Source organism: Sebastes umbrosus, chromosome 7 (genome assembly GCF_015220745.1).
Source record: "Sebastes umbrosus isolate fSebUmb1 chromosome 7, fSebUmb1.pri, whole genome shotgun sequence".
Taxonomy (NCBI): Eukaryota; Metazoa; Chordata; class Actinopteri; order Perciformes; family Sebastidae; genus Sebastes; species Sebastes umbrosus.
The window spans coordinates 19,044,735-19,064,089 of record NC_051275.1 but is presented as its reverse complement, the minus strand read 5'-3'; the positions used below and the strand labels follow the sequence as shown (position 1 = coordinate 19,064,089).

The following is a 19,355-nucleotide window of genomic DNA, read 5'->3' as shown; positions in this document are numbered from 1 at the left end:
ACATTGGCAGTATATTTTTCCTTTCTTTTAAATTTGGAATATGGAAATGTTTATGTACCTAACATATTGCAACTGCACTGTAAATTAAGCATTTATTTTTCAATAAAGCAAATATTTACAAAAAAACAGTGTACACCAGACTGATGATATGAGTATATTAGTGTTTGTCTGTATTAATGTAGAGATGTAATATAATATTGAATAGAATAAGATGCAATGCCCTTTTAACAAATGATGTCAAGTCTGTATGTCACAAAATATTATTCAGATATTATTTTAAAAATTAGATGCACTTTTCCCTATGTTTTCCCATAAAACGTGGAAGTAGTGTCTTATCTAATAGCTTATCTTCCTGTTACATAACTCTCAATAATTATTTCCACAAATATTTACAGAGAATCTAGTTTGAACGTGGAAATATTACATAAATCTATTTCATTTCATTTCAAAATTTATTTCGAACTTAAAGAAAAAGAATGATCATACCAACAAGTGGACAGTCAGAAAGAAGTAGTATTTACATACAATGAAAAGCATAAGAAAAATAAATTGTCAACCCTTGATGCCTTGATTTACATATTCAAAAAGGAGTGAGAAGAAGTATAAACTCATTTAATCCCACCCCTTCTCCATGAGACAATTATTAATTATTAACCAGCTTCCTTATTGAGCCATACATACATATACTATAATTATTATTATTTATAATTATTCTAAATATAATTATTACCTTTAATCTGTGTCATACAGAAATATAAATTAATTACTGATATAATTATCCTTATCAAAATGTAATTTTGTTATCAATCCAGAATACATTACTTATAATATAACTTAATCACTATACCACTTCATTTCTTACATATTTATCTTAATCACATTGACTATTTATTATCATTTCATATATGCGCAAATTATTATTTATAGTATACAATTTATAATACACAATCTGCACATGCTCTTATTTAGTGGTTGCATATGTTCACAATCTAGAACACAGATGACGCGTCGTCTCGTTTTGATGACGTTTACAATTTCAATTTACTGAGGAACTGCTGCTTCTGGGTTTCGAAGAAGCGATTTTTAATAACAAAAACACACACTTCTTCACTTCAAACAGGTAGGACAGCTCTCTGCATCGCTTCTAGACATTATAAAGACTTATAATACGCGATATCAATGTAATAGTGTATAGAAATGAAGCTGAAATAGAGTCGTGGTGACCTCATGAGACAGCTTAGCCTGCTAACTAGCTCACTAGCTACCTGATGCAGGACGGACACTGCTACTAGCGAGCTAACCAGGCTAGTCAGCTAACTAACTAGCGTCCAGTAGCTACAGCTGAGCTTAACAGGTGACAGGAGACAGTGTGAACTAGTGAAATAGTGGCTAGCTGCTCAAAGTAACACCAGTATGTGTGTGTGTAGCTGTAAAGGTGCTGAGCTGAAGTGATGGTAACCGTGACAACACGTTGTAACGTTAAGCTGCTGAGGGAGCTGATCAAACAGTGACAGCCATATGTTAGTGTGTTCACTGCTCTGTGAGAGGCTGTACGTTGTGTTGTTGATTCACATTTATCTGAATGTCATGCCCAAAAGTCGTGGGGGGGAAATATGTAGTGTGTAAGTAAATAAATCAAGTACAAACATCAGGATCAGCCTGCAAAAGAAGGCATTTATATTCAATGCAATGTAGAGTTGATATGAGGAGAAGGAGATAGGAAGATATTGTAAATAGGATGTGATAATGTGAGCAGATTGAAACAGTAATCTGAACAACATACTTTACTGGAAAATATCCAGCAGTTTATTGCGATCAGTGTCAATATGGTAAATAGGGAGATTGCAATATGTTAAATTGGGACAGTGCAATATGTTGCATCTGTGTAATATTGGGCTATTGTCTGTGCAATATGGGCAAGACGGTAGATGGTGCAGTGCACTACCTGGGTGCAATACCTGCCATGGTGTGTGTGATAGTATGTGCCATTATGTACGTGGATAATAAACAATTCCACACAAGACAGGGAAACAGTTTCACAGAAACAGATGTTTCAACACATACACAGTGTATGTGTTGAAACATCTGTTTCTGTGAAACTGTTTCCCTGTCTTGTGTGGAATCGTTTATTGTTATTGTTGTTGGTGCTGTTTTAATTTAGTGCTCGTAACTGCAGTTGCAGAAAAAATGTCCCCAAGGGGACAATAAAAGTATATCTTATCTCATTTATAGAAACAGTGGAGCATGTCAGAAATTGTGAGGTACAGAGACAGGACATGTTTTCAGAATTGCACATAATGAGGCTGCTGTAAAAAGAAGACAAGAGCGTGGAGGGCAGAAGACAGAATTTTGAAGACAACTGGACTGTAGGAACTGGGCAATGAGCGGCATTAAATCCCAGAGGCAGTAATAGATGGATGGATGGATGGACTTTATTAATCAAAAAAATTGGGAATTTCTTGTGTTTTATGATTAGATTATAGAGGCATTGCAAAGGAACAGTAAATACACATAACAACACTAAGGATATATATCTATAGCATATCTATAGAAAACACAATATAAAATAATATATTAGAATACCAAACTACTACAACTAACATATAAAATATAAACATAGGATGACATACTATATACTAGGGCTGTCCCGAATACAATTTTTTGGGCTTCAAAGCTTTTGGTGAGTAATATTCAAAGGTATTCAAAGCTTTGCTTCACAGCATGGCGCGGCATGTTCTTCTGTCTGTCTGTCTGTCTGTCTGTCTGTCTGTCTGTCTGTCTCCATCTCCCCCGTTTCAGTGCCCGGGATAGTTCCGCTCCTGCATTACTGTACACATACACACCTCTACACACACCAAACAGTGATATCCGTCTGAGAATAACTAATGATAATTAATGTTGAAAATGAATAATGAGTAATGTTGTGGAATTATTCCTTATTTCATGGGCTATTTTGGGATTCATACATTCTTATAACATACTTATATATAAAAAGTATAAGTATAGTACAGTATATATAAAAAACCCCAAAACAAAGCATTCGAATACTAATTTGGAGTTTGATTACCATGGCAATGGTCAAAGCTTCGAAGCATTCAAAATTAAATGAGGTAGTATATTGATGTGCAAATTCAACATGTGCAAGGTTATTGAAGGATCAAAACAGAATGGAGTATGGTTGTATGGTTGTGACAGAAACTATAAAGCTAGGAGATTCTGTTAGACACAGATGAAGTGTTGTAGAGAGTTATTGCTTTAGGCAGGAAAGATTTCCTGTATCGGTCCTTGTGACAGCAAAGCTGAATCAGTCTGTTAGAGAAAGAGCTCCGCTGTCTGTCCAGTAGGTGGTGGAGAGGGTGGTCAGAAGGATTATCCATAATGGATAACTGGTTGTTCAGTGTCCTCCTCTCAACCACAACTTCAAACGTGTCTGGTTTGCAGCCAAATACGGAGCCAGCCTTCTTAATCAGTTCATTAAGTCTGTTGGTGTCACCGGCTCCAATGCTGCTCCCCTAGCAGACTACATTGAAGTACAGTGTAGTGCACTGGCCTCAACAGACTAATAGAAGATTTCCGACATCTGGCTGCACACATTGAAGGATCTCAGCTTCCTCAGGAAATAGAGTCTGCTCATCCCCTTATATACAGCCTCAATCTGTTGTCGATGTGGATGCCCAGGTACTTGTTATCCTTTAACTTGTTGTAATGCCACATCAAGGATGCCAAATGCCTTAAAACCTTAAGGAAAACAATGGCTCCTAAACATAATGTCCTGCCTTAACTTGGAGATGATGCGTTTCTCAGTCAGTGGCGCTGAGGAGAAATTCTATAACACCTGGAAACCATTTTCAACATAACAATGTGGAATATATTTGCCAAACCCTGGGAATTTTTGCTGAAAATTTAATTAAAAAAGATTTTGAAAAAAAAGAAAGAAAACCTCAAAGAAGATGAGGAAAATGCCCTACTGACCCGTAGGCACCTTTTCAATATAATGCTGACTTTAAACAACCCCCTTATAGAAAAAGAAGGAGAATTGCATGTATTATTTTACATATTGATAAGAAATAGGAACCTAATTTGTTAAAAAAAAAAGAAGAAAAAAAAGTTGTGTAGCCAGGAGACTCAAGTTCCAGTTAATTTGAATGAAGTGATGATAAAAAAGCTGACAAGCTGTTAATGATTAGGTATTGGAGGTGTGCAACTCTGTATTTTACTGTAAGGTTGAGGTGATGATGATAATAGTGAGACAATGATGAAAAAGGATGATGATTTCATATGTATGTAGGAATATGCTATACATGCTCACTAATCCCTTACTTGGATATTGTAAGTCATGTTCCATTACCACTTAGCTGTTCTGTCTGCATCGCTCCTTAAGGCTGGGATCTTGGATGGAGTGAGTGTTGAGCCCCAATGAGATGACTGACCAGGGCAACAACAACCAGAACATCTCCCGTAACCCCTTCGCTGCCCTCTTCAGCTCACTGGCTGATGCCAAGCAGTTTGCATCAGGCCAGAAACCAGAACAGTCTGCTGAACCACCACGTGAGTAGAGTTACCAGAGCTACGTCAATGCTCTGATAAGAGTGTAGTCGATGCTTATTAGGAATGTCAGAATCAAAATGTAGTTCATAACAAAATGCATATGCATAAATAGAGATATAATTTCAGTGTAAGAGATCCATCAGCAAGTATAGGTCATACTAACATCTGGCTTATTTTCCCCTCTGTATCTCGTATCACAGTGGAGGACTCAGGAGAGAGCCAGTCCGAGTCAGAAAACTCTGTGTCAGACAGCGTTGATGACAATGACGACTCCGTGGCAGAGATCAGCCGCTCCTTCCGGTCCCGGCAGGAGCTGTGTGAACAGCTCAATGTCAATCACATGATCCAGCGAATATATCTCATCACCCTGGACAACAGTAAGCAAAAGGAGGAAAATAATCAGACTTTGATCTGTAACTTATACCCCTTTCATACAGCATATGTGCGTAGGACGCATGTCTATTGAATATGTGTCGGGCCCATTAATATGAGACAGCTGTCACTGTGCCACTCTGCATTGAAGTTCCAAACTAAAGAGTTATACAGAATTATATTGAATAGTTGCCACATAACAAACAACACATTTTAACTTCTCTCCTTCTATCCATAGTCATGCTCCCTCTCTTGCTTGTCCACACAGATGGATTTGTCTATCTCTTTATACATCTCCATCTCTCTTTCCTTCTTCATTATTTCCATTTCTCACTTTTTACGTTCGGTTGAATTACATTTAAACATCATTATCATTACATTCATATTCACCTCCAATAGAAATGCCCGACCACCAAAGCCAGGCAGCTTTCAACTCGTGTCCAATCCATGTCGGGAGGGTTGTGACCACCCCAGACGCTGGTTTGACCCCCGTCCCAGTGTAGGCCTGAATGGGGTACTACATAAAAAACTGCATATTGTGTCATAAGGCACAATGTAGAGTGCAAGCTGTTTTTTACTTTAAGCATACGTTTTTTGATTATGAACACTAATAACAAGGTTATCTCTGAAATTGTGTCATGTTTTGCTTTGGTCAATGACTGACCTAACCTGACCCGCCAGATGGTTTGTTGTTTATTTCTGGAAACAGTTTGGAAAAGGGCAGGCACTTTCAAAAAATACTTGGCAGGGGATTGGATGAACCATCTGTCAATCAAACTGTTGCTGAAGTCAGTAGGGAGTAGAGCGAAAACATCTTTTCCATTGAGAAAAGCTTCAGTGCCGTTCTTTGCTCTTCTTTCAATGAAGAAACACTCTCCAGTTCTGATACATGTATGACTGATGCTATTGTAGTGTCTACGCGTCAAATTTTATGTTTCCAGTAAATACTGCAACAAATGACTCACCACCCTTTAAGACAGTCTCACTCTGAGCTGGCTGGGTCAGTCCACCACAGAGACCCCCTAAGGATGAGTCATGATTATCAGGAAATGCAAAATAAAAGTCCCCTTGTTTTCACATTATAACCTCAGTCTGAAATAAACCTGAGTAAATACTATACTATAATAGTACTATAATAATACTAATATGATTTGAGCAGACTTTATTTTAAGGCCGCTGGTTTCATTCAACCCTAGGTGACCCCAGTCTGAGAGGAGGTAATGGGATCCCCCCTCGCTGTGTTTACCTGGAGGAGATGGCTGCAGATCTGGATGGACAGGACTGGCTGGACATGGACAACATAGAACAGGTCAGATGTCATCACTCTGTTCTTCCCATGTCTTGTTTCTCTCCTCTCAATAAACCATTAAATGTTTGGTACAATTAATGAAGAAATGGCAACTTTAAAGCAACAGTATAGAAAACGTTAATGCCTGCACAGTACTCCATGCCACCATTTTTTTATTGACTACGTTTCGATCCTGCTTACATCTTTATCATGTCAAAATGTTTGAAAAAGTGGAAACCACACCCATATTTATACATAAATCACACCAATTGGCAAACAATCTCTATGTAGGTGTAGTTCATCCAAAATACCAGCGGGATAAAAAAAAACCCACAAACAATTCACAATTTGATAAAGTACATAAAAACAATATTACAAAAGCCATACTTCTAATATCATGCTTCTTAATATCAAGCATGTTGTTTTATGCATTATTCATCATCTCATATATCAGAAAATCCATCACTTACATTACATTGAGGTAAAGGAAAAAAAGAAATCATAAATATTTAATACTTACAAAGTACAGTCAATTGGGTTTAAAACACCTTTCTAAATAAGTTATCTATATCAAATCCCAATATGGAAAAAAGACACATGTAACAATTTTTTCTTTTTTATAAATATGTATTTCAGAATATATAAATGAACCAAAAGAGCCGTCATAGTACAACCACTATTATGTGTTTTAGAGAAAATGTTTGATCCCATACTTTTGATTCAGACCTCTGGGTGAGATTGTCTGGAGAGTGAAAATATAATAGCTTTCTCTTAGGAGTAAGAGGGTATTTAAATTACCTCCTCTTCTTGGAGATCTAACATGCCCGATGCTAATGCATCTGAGAGAGCCCATTGGGTGATTTGCCTCTCTGAAATGCACTGCCACCAGGCTACACTGATCCTGGTTTCGGATGCAGCTCCTGTGATCTGCAATCCTGGTTTTCAGTGCTCTTTGTGTTTTCTTACTGACGCTGCTCTGATAGCTTCGTACCTACGTGATGTGCGTATAGTTAATCTTCTTCAACTTTAAAGCAACACCAACACTTTGATTATGTAAGAAATGGACAAAGAAATTTAAGAAATCGCTTGATTGATATGAAGATTTTATTATTTTGGGTGCTTAGAAATGTATGTATGAATGTGAGTAAGCAGATGTGCTAAATGTTTGGACTGATTTTTTTCCTTCAGGCTCTGTTTAACCGTCTGCTGGTACTAGAGCCAGGAAACAACCTCATCTACATGACGTCATGCAGCGCTGTCAACCTGTCTGCTGACCGTGATGCTGGAGAAAAGTGTGCCATCCCTTACCTTTTCGCTTGTTACCAGAGGGCCAAAGAAGAGGTGCGAGTTTTTCTTTTCCTACAGGACTGTAATTGTAACACTTTAATGCAACTATTTTCAGAGACTACCGGCTGTTAATAGACTATTCTCTGTAATTGGAACATAAAAATAACCCATGCTCTTTAATGATTCAGTGACTTGATTATCTGCACATTAGGTGACGAAGGTACCAGAGAAGTTACTGTCGTTTGCTGTTCGCTGTAAGAACCTGACAGTCTCCAACACACGGACGGTTCTGCTCACCCCAGAGATCTACGTCAGCCAGAATATCTATGAACAGCTTCTGGACCTGTTACTGGAAGCTTTCAACGGAGCACGTAGGTTCAGCTTCATTTCTCTCGTTGTCTTTGACAAAGCTTTGCCTAGAGTTTTCTCTTCTCAGTTTCTTACAAAGTCGCTGTGTTGCAGAGCCAGAGGAGGTGGTTGAGTTTGTGGAGGAGGTCATTACTGGCCTGCTCTCCGACCAAGAGGTCCGTACCTTCGAGGAGGTGATAGTACCAGTGTTGGATATCTTCCAGGGACGCATCAAAGACTTGGACCTGTGCCAGCCTCTCCTCTACTCCTACCTAGATGTTCTGCTCTATTTCAGCCACCATAAAGATATTGCCAAGGTCAGGAGACACTCAGGGATGTTTGCAAATGTTATCATAAATTTGCCTACTCGCAACAACTGTTATCAAGTAATATACGATAATATACATAATCATAATCGGATAATATGCAGTAATGGCATAATATTTGCCAGTGCTACCTAAACCTTTCATGCTTGTTTTTTTTAGTGCTCTCAACTTTTCAAATCCTTCCACTTCTTTTTTTATTTTTAGGTATTGGTGGAACACACTCAACCCAAAGACCCAACTAATGGTTTACAGTACCAGAAGACCCTACTGGGAGCAGTGATGAGTATCTCCTGCTTGTTAAAAACCCCAGGTGTGGTGGAAGGACATGGCTACTTCCTGAACCCGTCCCGCTCCAGTGCCCAGGAGACAAAGGTCCAGGAGGCCAACATCCACCAGGTAAATACATTGTCTGTATTTTGACGATGCTGTTTTGTTTGCCTTTTTTTAGGCTGTCAATTAAAATATTTAATTGCATGATTGTCCATAGTTAAAGGTCTTATTGATAACATCCTTATGTAGACAAATATTTAAAAATAAATAATATATCCACAGAGCTTTTAGAAAGGTGCCGAACAAATGGCTTTTTGTAAAAAAAAATGTATTATGATTTTGAATTAATCATTTAAAAAATTTGGGGGGTCCAAAATGAATGTTTTGTTTATCTCTGTGAAAGATATCTGACGTTTGGTTCCCACTTCTAACAAAGCTTCTAACAAGGTGTGGCATCTAGTGGCTAAATGTTATCAATGTTATCAATAGCACCTTTAATCACAAATGAATCGCACATTTTTTATGTTTAAAATGTACCTTAAAGGGTGATTTGTCAAGTATTTAATACTCTTATCAACATGGGAGGGGACAAATATGCTTGCTTTATGCAAATGTATGTATATATTTATTATTGGAAATCAGTTAACAACACAAAACAATGACAACTATTGTCCAGAAACTCTCACAGGTACTGCATTTAGCATAACAAATTTGCTCAAATCATAACATGGCAAACTCAAGCCCAGCTGACAGCTGTCAGTGTATCAGTGTGTTGACTTGACTATGACTTGCCCCAAACTACATGTGCTTATCATAAAGTGGGCATGTCTGTAAAGGGTAGACTCGTGGGTACCCATAGAACCCATTTTCAGGTCAAGGTACCTCTTTGAAAATGGCCATGCCAGTTTTTCCTCACCAAAACTTGGAGTGTTATATAACCTCTTTAACGACAAGCTCGTATGACATGTTTGGTACCAATGGATTCCTTAGGGTTTCAAGTTTCATATAATGCCAGTATCTTCACTATCTTCTTCTTCTAGCTTTAAAATTGAGCCTGCTACAATCTCTGAAAGAATGAATAGTGGCCATTGCGTTCATGCGTTATCGCGTTAACTTTGACAGCCCTAAAATTTAACCATTAAGTGTTTGTCAATCAACAAATGTCTCAGGGCTAATGATGTTTGCTCCCCTTGTGTTGCAGTTTATGGGTCAGTTTCATGAGAAGCTGCACCAGATCTTGAAAAACTTGCTCCAGCGATCTGGCGAGACGCGCCACTTGCTGCTCTCGTGGTTGGGCGGCTGTCTGCAGGCCAACGCCGGCCGGGCCAAGATATGGGCCAATCAGATGCCGGAGATCTTCTTCCAGATGTACGCTTCAGATGCATTTTTCTTAAACTTGGGTGCGGCACTGCTAAAGCTGTGCCAGCCCTTCTGCAGGCCACGGTCGCCCAAACTGCTCACCTTCAACCCCACCTACTGCGCCCTCAAAGAGCTGAGCGAAGAAGAGAGGCACAATCGCAATGTGCACGTAACAGGTTTGTGAAAATGAGTGTCAATAACCCTTCCCTTTTACCATTTTGAATACATGATTTCATACATACATGATTGATCATTTGTATGTATCATTAGTAATGCAGCAGCTCTGGTATTTGTTTTTCTTTTATAAGTGGGCTAATAGCTGTTTTTATATAGCAGTTATTTTAATAGCAGAAGGATTTTCCAAGAGGATACATTACATTTGATGACTAAATGATTCCCATTGTCTTCTACCAGGTCTCGACAAGGAAACCTGTCTGATCCCTGTGCCCCCTCAGCAGCCGGTGGAATCTGCACAGTCCTACAGCCTGCTGACTGAAAACCTCATCCTCACACAACTCACCATGCATCTTGGCTTCCACAGGTACATACCTTCAAACAAGCAACAACACAACTTCCATAAAGATGTTAAAGAGAGTATCCGTTTCACAGATCTCGCAAAAATGTAGTGTATTGTATATTCCTCACTACACTGTATGTCATCATTAACCCGTGTTGTCTTGTTCTGATTGTGTCCATGCACCTTTGCACATGCATAATGTGCAGACTCCACGAGCAGATGGTGAAGATGAACCAGTCCCTCCACCGGCTCCAGGTGACGTGGCAGGAAGCCCAGCGATCGGGCAGCCCGATGTCGGAGCAGCTCCTGGAGCAGTTTGAGCGTCTGATGATTGTTTACCTGTCAACCAAAGCTGCCACCACGCAGCCCGCCATGCTGCAATGCTGCCTTAACCTCCAAGCTTCCACGGCCGCTCTGCTGGTTCAGCTTGGAATGGGGAACCAGGGGCCTGAACATGTAGCACTCAGTTTCCCCCTGCCCACCCTACAGAATTCTGTGCTCTGCTATGTACCAGGTAGGTCAGATCTTCCACTACACTACAAATACAGTGGAACAGAAAGCACAACTTTAGCTTTGATTGTCAGACTGAACAAATCGTCCTTCTTTTTCTCATGCTTGAATTGGTTCCGGTTTATTAATTGTTTGTGTTTTTTACCTCCTTGGAGCATGTGAAACAGTGTGTTGTGTTAACAAATGCTGCCCCTGCCACATAATAATTGATAGAAACATAATTTGAATGTAAAAATATTTTTCCCCTGATGTTAAGACACCTTTCCAGCATGTAATTAGTGATATTTCAAACCATTTTATTATCAATAATATTTTTTTAATTATGAGTTCATAAAGCGCTGCAGGGTTCAGGCTCAGGTCATATGAAAAATGTAAAATACCTTTAGACCTTATATTTAAATCTCTAACTCTGGGTTGTATACAGCCGATACTACAAAATGATTTGAATTGACTGCAGCTGTGCATGCAAGGAAGTGGTTAGTCACTCGTAGTACAATAACTCATTCATGCTGAACATTCCTTCATATGATAGTCATTACTTAAGTGTACCTTTTGTCTGTCAGAGTTTTTTGCAGAGAACTTGGGAGATTTTTTCATCTTCCTGCGTCGATTTGCAGACGATGTTTTGGAGACTTCTGCAGAAAGCCTGGAGCAGATTCTTAACTTCATCACTGTCTTCATGGGTAACGTAGAGAGGTACATGACTTAATCTATCATGTCAGTGATCGTGATTGGTTGAAAGGACGAATTGTGAGGCCCAATGATGCAGGCCATCTTGGAATTGTTGCTTCAATCCCGTCTGTCCTGTATGCACCAAAGGATGAAGAACCCTCATTTAAGAGCAAAGCTCGCAGAGGTCTTAGAGGCGGTGATGCCCCACATGGAGCCGGTGGCTTCTGGTGCTGCTCAGCCAATCGTGTTCCAGCGAGAGAGAGTCTTCTGCTCCTATAGACATGCATCTCATCTGGCCGAGGCCCTCATCACTGTGTTTGTAGACATTGAATTCACAGGTATTGTATTCCTCCCAAGTTTTGACTTGTTATCGCTCGTTGTAGATGGAAACAGTGTTGAACTGTATTGGATGAAGCCAAATTCAGATTGCTTAACCCCTTTAAAAAGATGATCGTTGTTTGCATGATCCTGTTTAAATCGATGTAAAATATAAACCATGATAGCTAGAGCATTCATTCTTTTTGAAGCAGAAAGCTAAGGCTTCTGTCTTTCGCGTTATCCCGATGTATGCTTGTAATGATGTAATTACGCTACGTTACGTAACGTGTGGAACGTAACTAAACTATCAAAACACCTTTGCACTTGATATGCTCATAAAAATGAGCATATCTCAAAAAAATGTGCATAGCTCAAATAACGTGTTAAGAAATGTTTCTACATTTAGAAATCTTTTGGATCAATTTGTTTTGTGTGTTTATTTAGTAACATTTTATGAAAAAACATGTCTGATTTTTATACTTTTTTAATTTATGACACAATTTCAATACTGTTATCAATTATTATGGTTTATTGACCTGCATAACCTTTAAGCTTAGGTTGATTTTAGGCAAATTTTAGGGATATGAAGCATTGGAAGATATTCCAAGAAATGACATCACAATGAGCAAAAAATACCCGTGGACCATTTCTATTGTAGAGTTCAAAGGGTTATCAGATGCTGTCTCAAGTATGCACACTTGAAACGAGTAAAAAGAACCTGATTAAAGGCCGTCTTTGATTAAAACGGTCAGAATCAGAAATAAAAGAATTGACTCTTGGGATCATTCTGGGGCTTTTTCTAGTCAGGTGAAGAGGTTGGGTTGTGTGTGAACACCTGTGTGTGTTCAAGATAATGATCAAGATAAGGAGAGAAGCTGGATGAGGTTAAAACAAATAGAAGGTAGATATATTTTATTTAGTTTTCCTCTCCTTTTTTTCAGGTGATCCTCATCAGTTCGAACAGAAATTCAACTACAGAAGACCCATGTATCCCATCCTCAAGTACATGTGGGGCAAAGAGAGTTACAGAGAGAGTATCAAGGTAATAAGAAACTGGTGTCTTCATGTGGTTGCTGTGAGACTGTTTGGATGCATCTGATAGTCTCAATCGTGTTGCCTGCTGTCCCAATAGCTAGAAAGTAACTCCTTAAATCCCTTTCTTAAAGAATAGTCTCACCTAAAAATTCACTCATAAAAATCTTAATCAAGATGATGAGGTGTATTTACGGAGTTTATGATCAGGCAACTTCATCAATAACAGACATTGATTTTTGATGAGCACCAAATAAACTCCTACAGAAGGTATCCGTTGTTCCTCATTTTCACCTCATCTCATTCAAATTGTTGCCTATTGTGAGAGGAGTAGTAGTGAGGAAAGGTTGAGGAATAGGGGAGGAAAGAAAATGGATGGACTGGTAAACTGTCCAGGATGTTTCATTATATTTCAATCAATGCATGCCCAGATTGGCTTTGGTCCCTTGTGACCCACAAAAGCCACAAGTGTAAAGGCAGTATAATGAATGAGGGCAGAAACAGGCATGCATGGTTTATTACCAGATGATTATCATAGGGAAACTGTAGATTACTAAGCAGATTGATCCCAATGTGCTCTTGATTCAGTTTGAAATCTCTTGTTTCAGCATTTGGCTACCTATGCATCTGAGAACCTGGAGGCCATGAACCCCCCTCTGTTCCTCAGGTTCCTCAACTTACTGATGAACGATGCCATCTTCCTGCTGGACGAGGCTATTCAGGTAAGATCATCCTTGCATGCAAAACTTTACACCAATTTTGGCAAATAAGCTTTTCCATCACATTACTATTACGCAGCATATAGTAAACTACCATTATGTTTTCACATGTGTTTGTCTGGTGTTTATTAAATGTGTTACTTTGCATTTGATTGATGGTAAAGGTTAACTTTCCATTAGCACAAATCTAAAAATACTGTACACAGGATGGAATTTGGCACAGATTTTGTCAACTATGGGGGTATAAACGAGTTTATTATTTAAGCTGTGTTTTTTTAGCAGTAGTCAGTTTTGTTGTTTAGCTAAACTTAAAAATAAGTCTGTCTTTTTATCTTGTAGTACCTGAGTAAAATCAAGGTTCTGCAGTTGGAGCGGGACCGAGGGGAGTGGGAAGGCCTGGCCCCCGATGCCCGAAGAGAGAAAGAGTCCAGCCTACAGATGTTTGGACAGCTGGGACGCTTCCACAACATCATGTCTAACGAGACCATCGGCACACTGGCCTTCCTCACCTCAGGTCAGGCAGAAAAAGATTTGATTCTTCGTATTGATCCATTTAAAGTTTGTCTTCATCTGTCCCATGTCTTTTATCGTTTTCCTCATTTCCAGAGATCACGGGGATCTTTGTGCACCCCTTTCTGGCTGAGAGGATCATCTCCATGCTGAATTACTTCCTGCAGCACCTGGTGGGTCCTAAGATGGGGGCCCTTAAAGTCAAGGACTTCAGTGAGTTTGACTTCAAGCCCCAGCAGCTTGTTTCTGACATCTGCACCATCTACCTGAATCTGGGGTATGTTGTGAACACTCCACTTTGTGGAATTGTGAAATAAGCTGTAAAAAGCATTTAACAGACTCTCTATTTTATATTTTCTTGTTTCCTCATGTTTTTATTGGTGCCATATCCTCTGGAGAAGAAATACTATGGCACATTGCCGTGTATGATCCCTCTTGTGGTTTCCGATTTTAAAAAATGTTTGTTTCTGTCTTTGGCAGTGATGAGGAGAATTTCTGTGCTACAGTCCCAAAGGATGGACGATCGTACTCCCCTATCCTCTTCTCCCAAACAGTTAGGGTACTGAAGAAGATAAACAAGCCTGGGGACATGATTGTGGCTTTTGGACTCATTGCTGACAAAATAAAGGTATCATTTGACTTGGAAACTATTTACCAGATAACACTAGAATTCATATTTTATCTTTGTTTTATGAATATATGCAGTGTTCACTGTGGTGAATACAGATGGAAACCATAGACAGTATATAAAGATGGACGACATGACAGCTTCTCAAAAGTGAAGCCAAAACATCTCAATCGCCGCGGAGGCTCTGGAATTGTACTGAGAGGAGATGTAACTCAACTTTCTACAACCGTCACGAGTCTGTGTAATAGAACGTGTCAATTTGATCATCAATGTAGTTATAGATAGTTAGTTGTTGTGTGTTTCTAGCCAAACAGCTACCGTGGTGCTAATGTAGCAGCTAGATGGCTCAAGCTAACAAGCTGCAGTCGTGCTTGGCTCGTGCTTGGCTCGTGATTGGCTCGGGCGGGACCTTGATACCGCGGCTCCAGACCCCCAATCAGTACTGCACTGACTCTGGCTCCTAATGACGTCAAAATCTCAAGATGGCAGCCCCAGTATCTGCCATATTTTGGCTTCACATTTGTTCAGTGGGAGGAAGTGGCGACGCGTCGTCCATCTTTATATACAGCCTATGTTGGAAACACTCAAAAGGTTTGTTGTCATTGTGCCTCTGTTTTAGTCCCATGCAGACAGACAGCAGCAGGAAGAGGAGACGTATGCAGACGCCCCAGATGAGTTCCTGGATCCTATCATGTCCACTTTGATGCTCGATCCTGTTCTTCTCCCTTCCTCCAATGTCACAGTTGACCGCTCAACTATAGCAAGGCATCTCCTCAGGTTAGTTACTTCCTACAAAGCACCGAGATTCTCTTGAGATTATTATCATTTAGATTATTCACATTTGTCTTTTCTGGGAGCAGAGAAATTGAGATATCTGTGTCTTTATTGTCATCTACTGTAACCTGATTAACCCATTTAGAGCCGTTTTTGTCTTTTTTAGGGTAGTACAAGGGGTCTTTAGGGGGATATAGCAGGAGACTCGTGGGAACCCATAGAACCCATTTTCATTAAAATATCTTGAGATTAGAGTTCAAGAGACCTCTTTGAAAAATGGCCATGCCAGTTTTTCATTTGCCAAAATTGAGCCTAAATTTAGAGCGTTATTTAGCCTCCTTCCCAACAAGATAGTATGACATGGTTGGTACCAATGGATTCCTTAGGTTTTTCTAGTTTCATATGATGCCAGTACAGAAGACAGTAAAGTTGGTCGGGATCGCCAGCGACCTGTGGGTCTCAGAGGGTGTCGCTATTACTGAACAGTCAGAAATTAAACTTGTGAATAAGATGTATACACAAAAACTTGGTGTGCTAGAGTCAAATAAGTAACCATTTATTAATGATGTCATTCTCACAGTGACCAGACAGACCCTTTCAACCGCAGTCCTCTAACCATGGACCAGATCAGGCCAAATGAGGAACTCAAACAGCAGATCTTACAGTGGCTGGATAAGCATAAGCAGGAGAGGCTGCAGCTGGGACCCAGTGGCTAGCCATGATCCCTCGCTGTGATAAACAATGACTGCATCCCTGCTTTCCTTCCCGGCTCACATCTTGCGTGCTCCTCTGCTTCTTGGCTAATCCATGGTGTGCTTGCCTCTGTGGATTTCTTCTGACTCCTCCGGTCAGACTAACATTGCATTAGCCTTTTCATGCAGCCTTCACGCTCAGTGGATTCTCCCTGTGACGGCAGTCCAGGCAAACTGTAGCCCACCGGCTGGTGACAACTTCAAAATACATACCGATCCACACAGTAGCTGTTCGACTCCCATGATGCCCTACGGTAACATAAGTAGGGCGATACAACCGCTGGTTCCTCTCTCCCTGAATACTGTGTATTAATTGGTTATTATTACAATCAGAACTGTGGCCAGAAGTATCAGCTTCAACAGGACTTGTTGAATGTACTGTATGAACTCCTGACAGACCAGCTGGCCCTAACCAGGTTTTATACTGCAAGGTAAGTATTTTTGGGGAATTCTTAAGGTTGAACATGGATGGAATTGTTTATGATTTCACCTTCATGAAGAATACATTATCCACTGCCTTTTAAAGTTCTTGAACACCCTACATTTCAGCAGTTTTGGTTAAATCTCAAGCAGCATTGTAAATAGAATTAGAAATTAAAGGCAAGGCGCAGGTAAAACTGAATTTAATTGTGTGTGATTTCTTATTTTAGTGGAAATAATCTAGATTTACTTGGAGATGTTCAAAATCTTGTTCACTGTAATAAGATACCCGAAGCACAAAACCATACAGTGTACACTTCTTCTGCATTTTAACATATATATATATATATATATAGTAGATAAGTGTCTTTGCATCTTCAAGTGCACCTGCCTTTAATTAAGCACTAATTAAAGCCCTCGTTAGGATGGGAGAGCTTGCTAACTAGTAGGTTGTTGGATATAAGGTTTTAAACTGTTTCAGTTACTAAACAATAATTACACTAATGTGAACCACATTTTAGGATGCAGTACATGCAAAACCTAAAAATGACAGAATGCTTACAAAAATTGCTTGATTGTTGAGCGTGGCATTGATGGACACTAGTGTTTGGTGTGCTTGAGCGGTAACAAATTAATACTAATTGACAGCAGTGTGATGGGCATCTCGAATGTCTAGTCCTTGGAAAGACATTTTGCTCGCAATTTGTCTCTATTTGATTGATTTATCTTAGAAAGCTCAATTCAGAGCTACTGAAGACATAATGCAATTATTTTTTTTTCACCGGCTGAGTAGCTGAGTGAACTGATCCTCGTGTTTAACATCTGTGAAGTGCCCCTTTGAGACATTCAGCAGTGATCATGGGCACAAAGTGACTGCTCCTGGCAAAAAAAGGCAAGAAGATTCCATCTTCTATCTTCTTAATTAAACACCGCTTTTGATTTCAAATTTTGATTACTCAAACTGGATTAAAACATGGTGGATGTTCTTGAAATGTTATCAAATGTTTCCTAAACTGTCCAACAAAGTCAGACTGACTAAATCGGAGGTGAAAAATAAGCCATGCAGTTGCAGAACCGGGCTTCATAATATATATATAATGCCTAGTTTTAATAAATAATTTAGAGAGGTGGCAAATCGAAATAATTGTCAATAATCATCTTTGACTTATCTGAATGGCTTCTCAGGTTTCCAAACTCAAATCTTGTGGTGAAACATGAGCTCGTAAACTGTACTCTTGCTAGTTTATTTCAAATATGATTAAATACCACAATATTTTCTCAATTTACTCATATTAACCCCTAATTTTTCTTCAATTTTAAGGTCTTTACAATGACCACATTTCTTGTCATTGAATCAAAAAAAAGCGCCAAAATATAGGGTGTTCAATAACTGATCTGCAGTGTATATAATAATCATTGTCATCCTTTGAATTAACATTCGCCAGATTAACTGATGTACCCTGATCTAGCATTTTGAACAGATTCTTTTGTTGTGTGCAAGCATAGTGTATTAACATGGCAAACAAATGATCAATAGAATCGGTGCCTAAAACCAAGAGCCTTGCAGTAAATGTCAGCGAATGAGGATCTGACTTGTTTCATACTCTTAAGAGACATAATTATGAGTTTGTTTCTTTAGGGCATAAGGAAGCTGTGGGTAGAATATAAAAGAAAGAAGATCAGAAAAAGGTGGCCTGTTTTTGAGTAGCTTTTTGAATTAAAGTGTTTTGATTCAAAATCAAGTGTGGTTGTATAAAATGGTAAAATGTGAGAGAAAGATTATGTATTTGTTGGCATGCCCTCATACTGTATGTTGAATATCTACCACCTGAATGATTACATGGGTTAAATTATAATGCAATATTTTGGTTTTAATTGTGATTATAAAATGTTTATTTTGGATGTACAGTATGATTAAGAAATAAAACTAATGTGTGTTATATAAGACATTGTTATGATCTCTTTCAGAAATATGACAGTTCAGAGCAGTACATAATATCAGTCGTGAATTGGATAACAAACAGAAAAAAGAGGATCTCGAAAGACATTTCGTCTGAAGGACCACATGAATGTCAGATTTTATCTTCCTTTAATAATATCAACTGCGTCTCTGGTTTTTGTAGCACACACAAGTTTCTTAACTTGCACTATATTGTGTCTCCAGGTCACTTCCACACAGCTTGTATAGTAGTGATGTCTGTATGTCAGGAAATCTCAGCAACTCTATGTGAAATTCTTTAGAGCCAGAGCCCCCGTGTCCTGTATGTACTAATAATTCTTACATGGCTTTAAGAGCTCAAACAAATTTGTTTTGGGCCACATGAGCTCCCATCTTTGTGCATGAAGCCGCTGTTCCTTGTTGTAACTTGCACATCTAGTTATAACACGACCTGTCCAGGGTGTACCCCGCCTTTGCCCAATGTCAGCTGGGATCAGCTCCAGCCCCCCCGCGACCCTGAATAGGATAAGCGGTTACAGATAATGGATGGATGGATGGTTATAACACTAACTAATTCAGTTGTCCTGAATATGATTATGACTTTCAGTATTGTACATTTATTACATATAAGTAAACTGTAGTTTAAAGGTATAGTGTGTAGGATTTGGCGACATCTATTGGTGCGATTGTAACCAACTGAGTACCCCTCCTCTCACTCTACCCTTTCCGTAGCGAGAGCCTTTTGTGTTTTTACATTAAAAACGTT

General features: G+C 39.2%; 1 protein-coding gene across 3 annotated transcripts; it reads left to right on the top strand.

The window, feature by feature from the left end:
• Window positions 1-999: 999 nt before the first annotated feature.
• Window positions 1,000-18,595, top strand: ube4a (ubiquitination factor E4A (UFD2 homolog, yeast)). Of its 3 annotated transcripts, XR_005207613.1 has the most exons (21): window positions 1,000-1,120; window positions 4,382-4,548; window positions 4,749-4,925; window positions 6,117-6,229; window positions 7,397-7,549; window positions 7,707-7,866; window positions 7,958-8,160; window positions 8,374-8,565; window positions 9,641-9,974; window positions 10,213-10,339; window positions 10,522-10,829; window positions 11,389-11,521; window positions 11,645-11,835; window positions 12,757-12,857; window positions 13,456-13,569; window positions 13,906-14,080; window positions 14,173-14,353; window positions 14,557-14,704; window positions 15,324-15,481; window positions 16,059-16,661; window positions 18,290-18,595. XR_005207613.1 is itself a non-coding variant. In XM_037775543.1 (20 exons), the coding sequence occupies exons 2-20, from the start codon at window positions 4,422-4,424 to the stop codon at window positions 16,192-16,194; spliced, it is 3,231 nt and encodes a 1,076-aa protein (XP_037631471.1). In that variant the 5' UTR covers window positions 1,000-1,120; window positions 4,382-4,421; the 3' UTR covers window positions 16,195-18,595. The 3 variants fall into 3 exon arrangements, 1 of the variants encoding a protein (XP_037631471.1); XM_037775543.1 differs by having other exon boundaries at window positions 16,059-18,595; XR_005207614.1 differs by lacking the exons at window positions 16,059-16,661; window positions 18,290-18,595 and having other exon boundaries at window positions 14,173-14,289; window positions 15,324-15,461.
• Window positions 18,596-19,355: the final 760 nt, after the last annotated feature.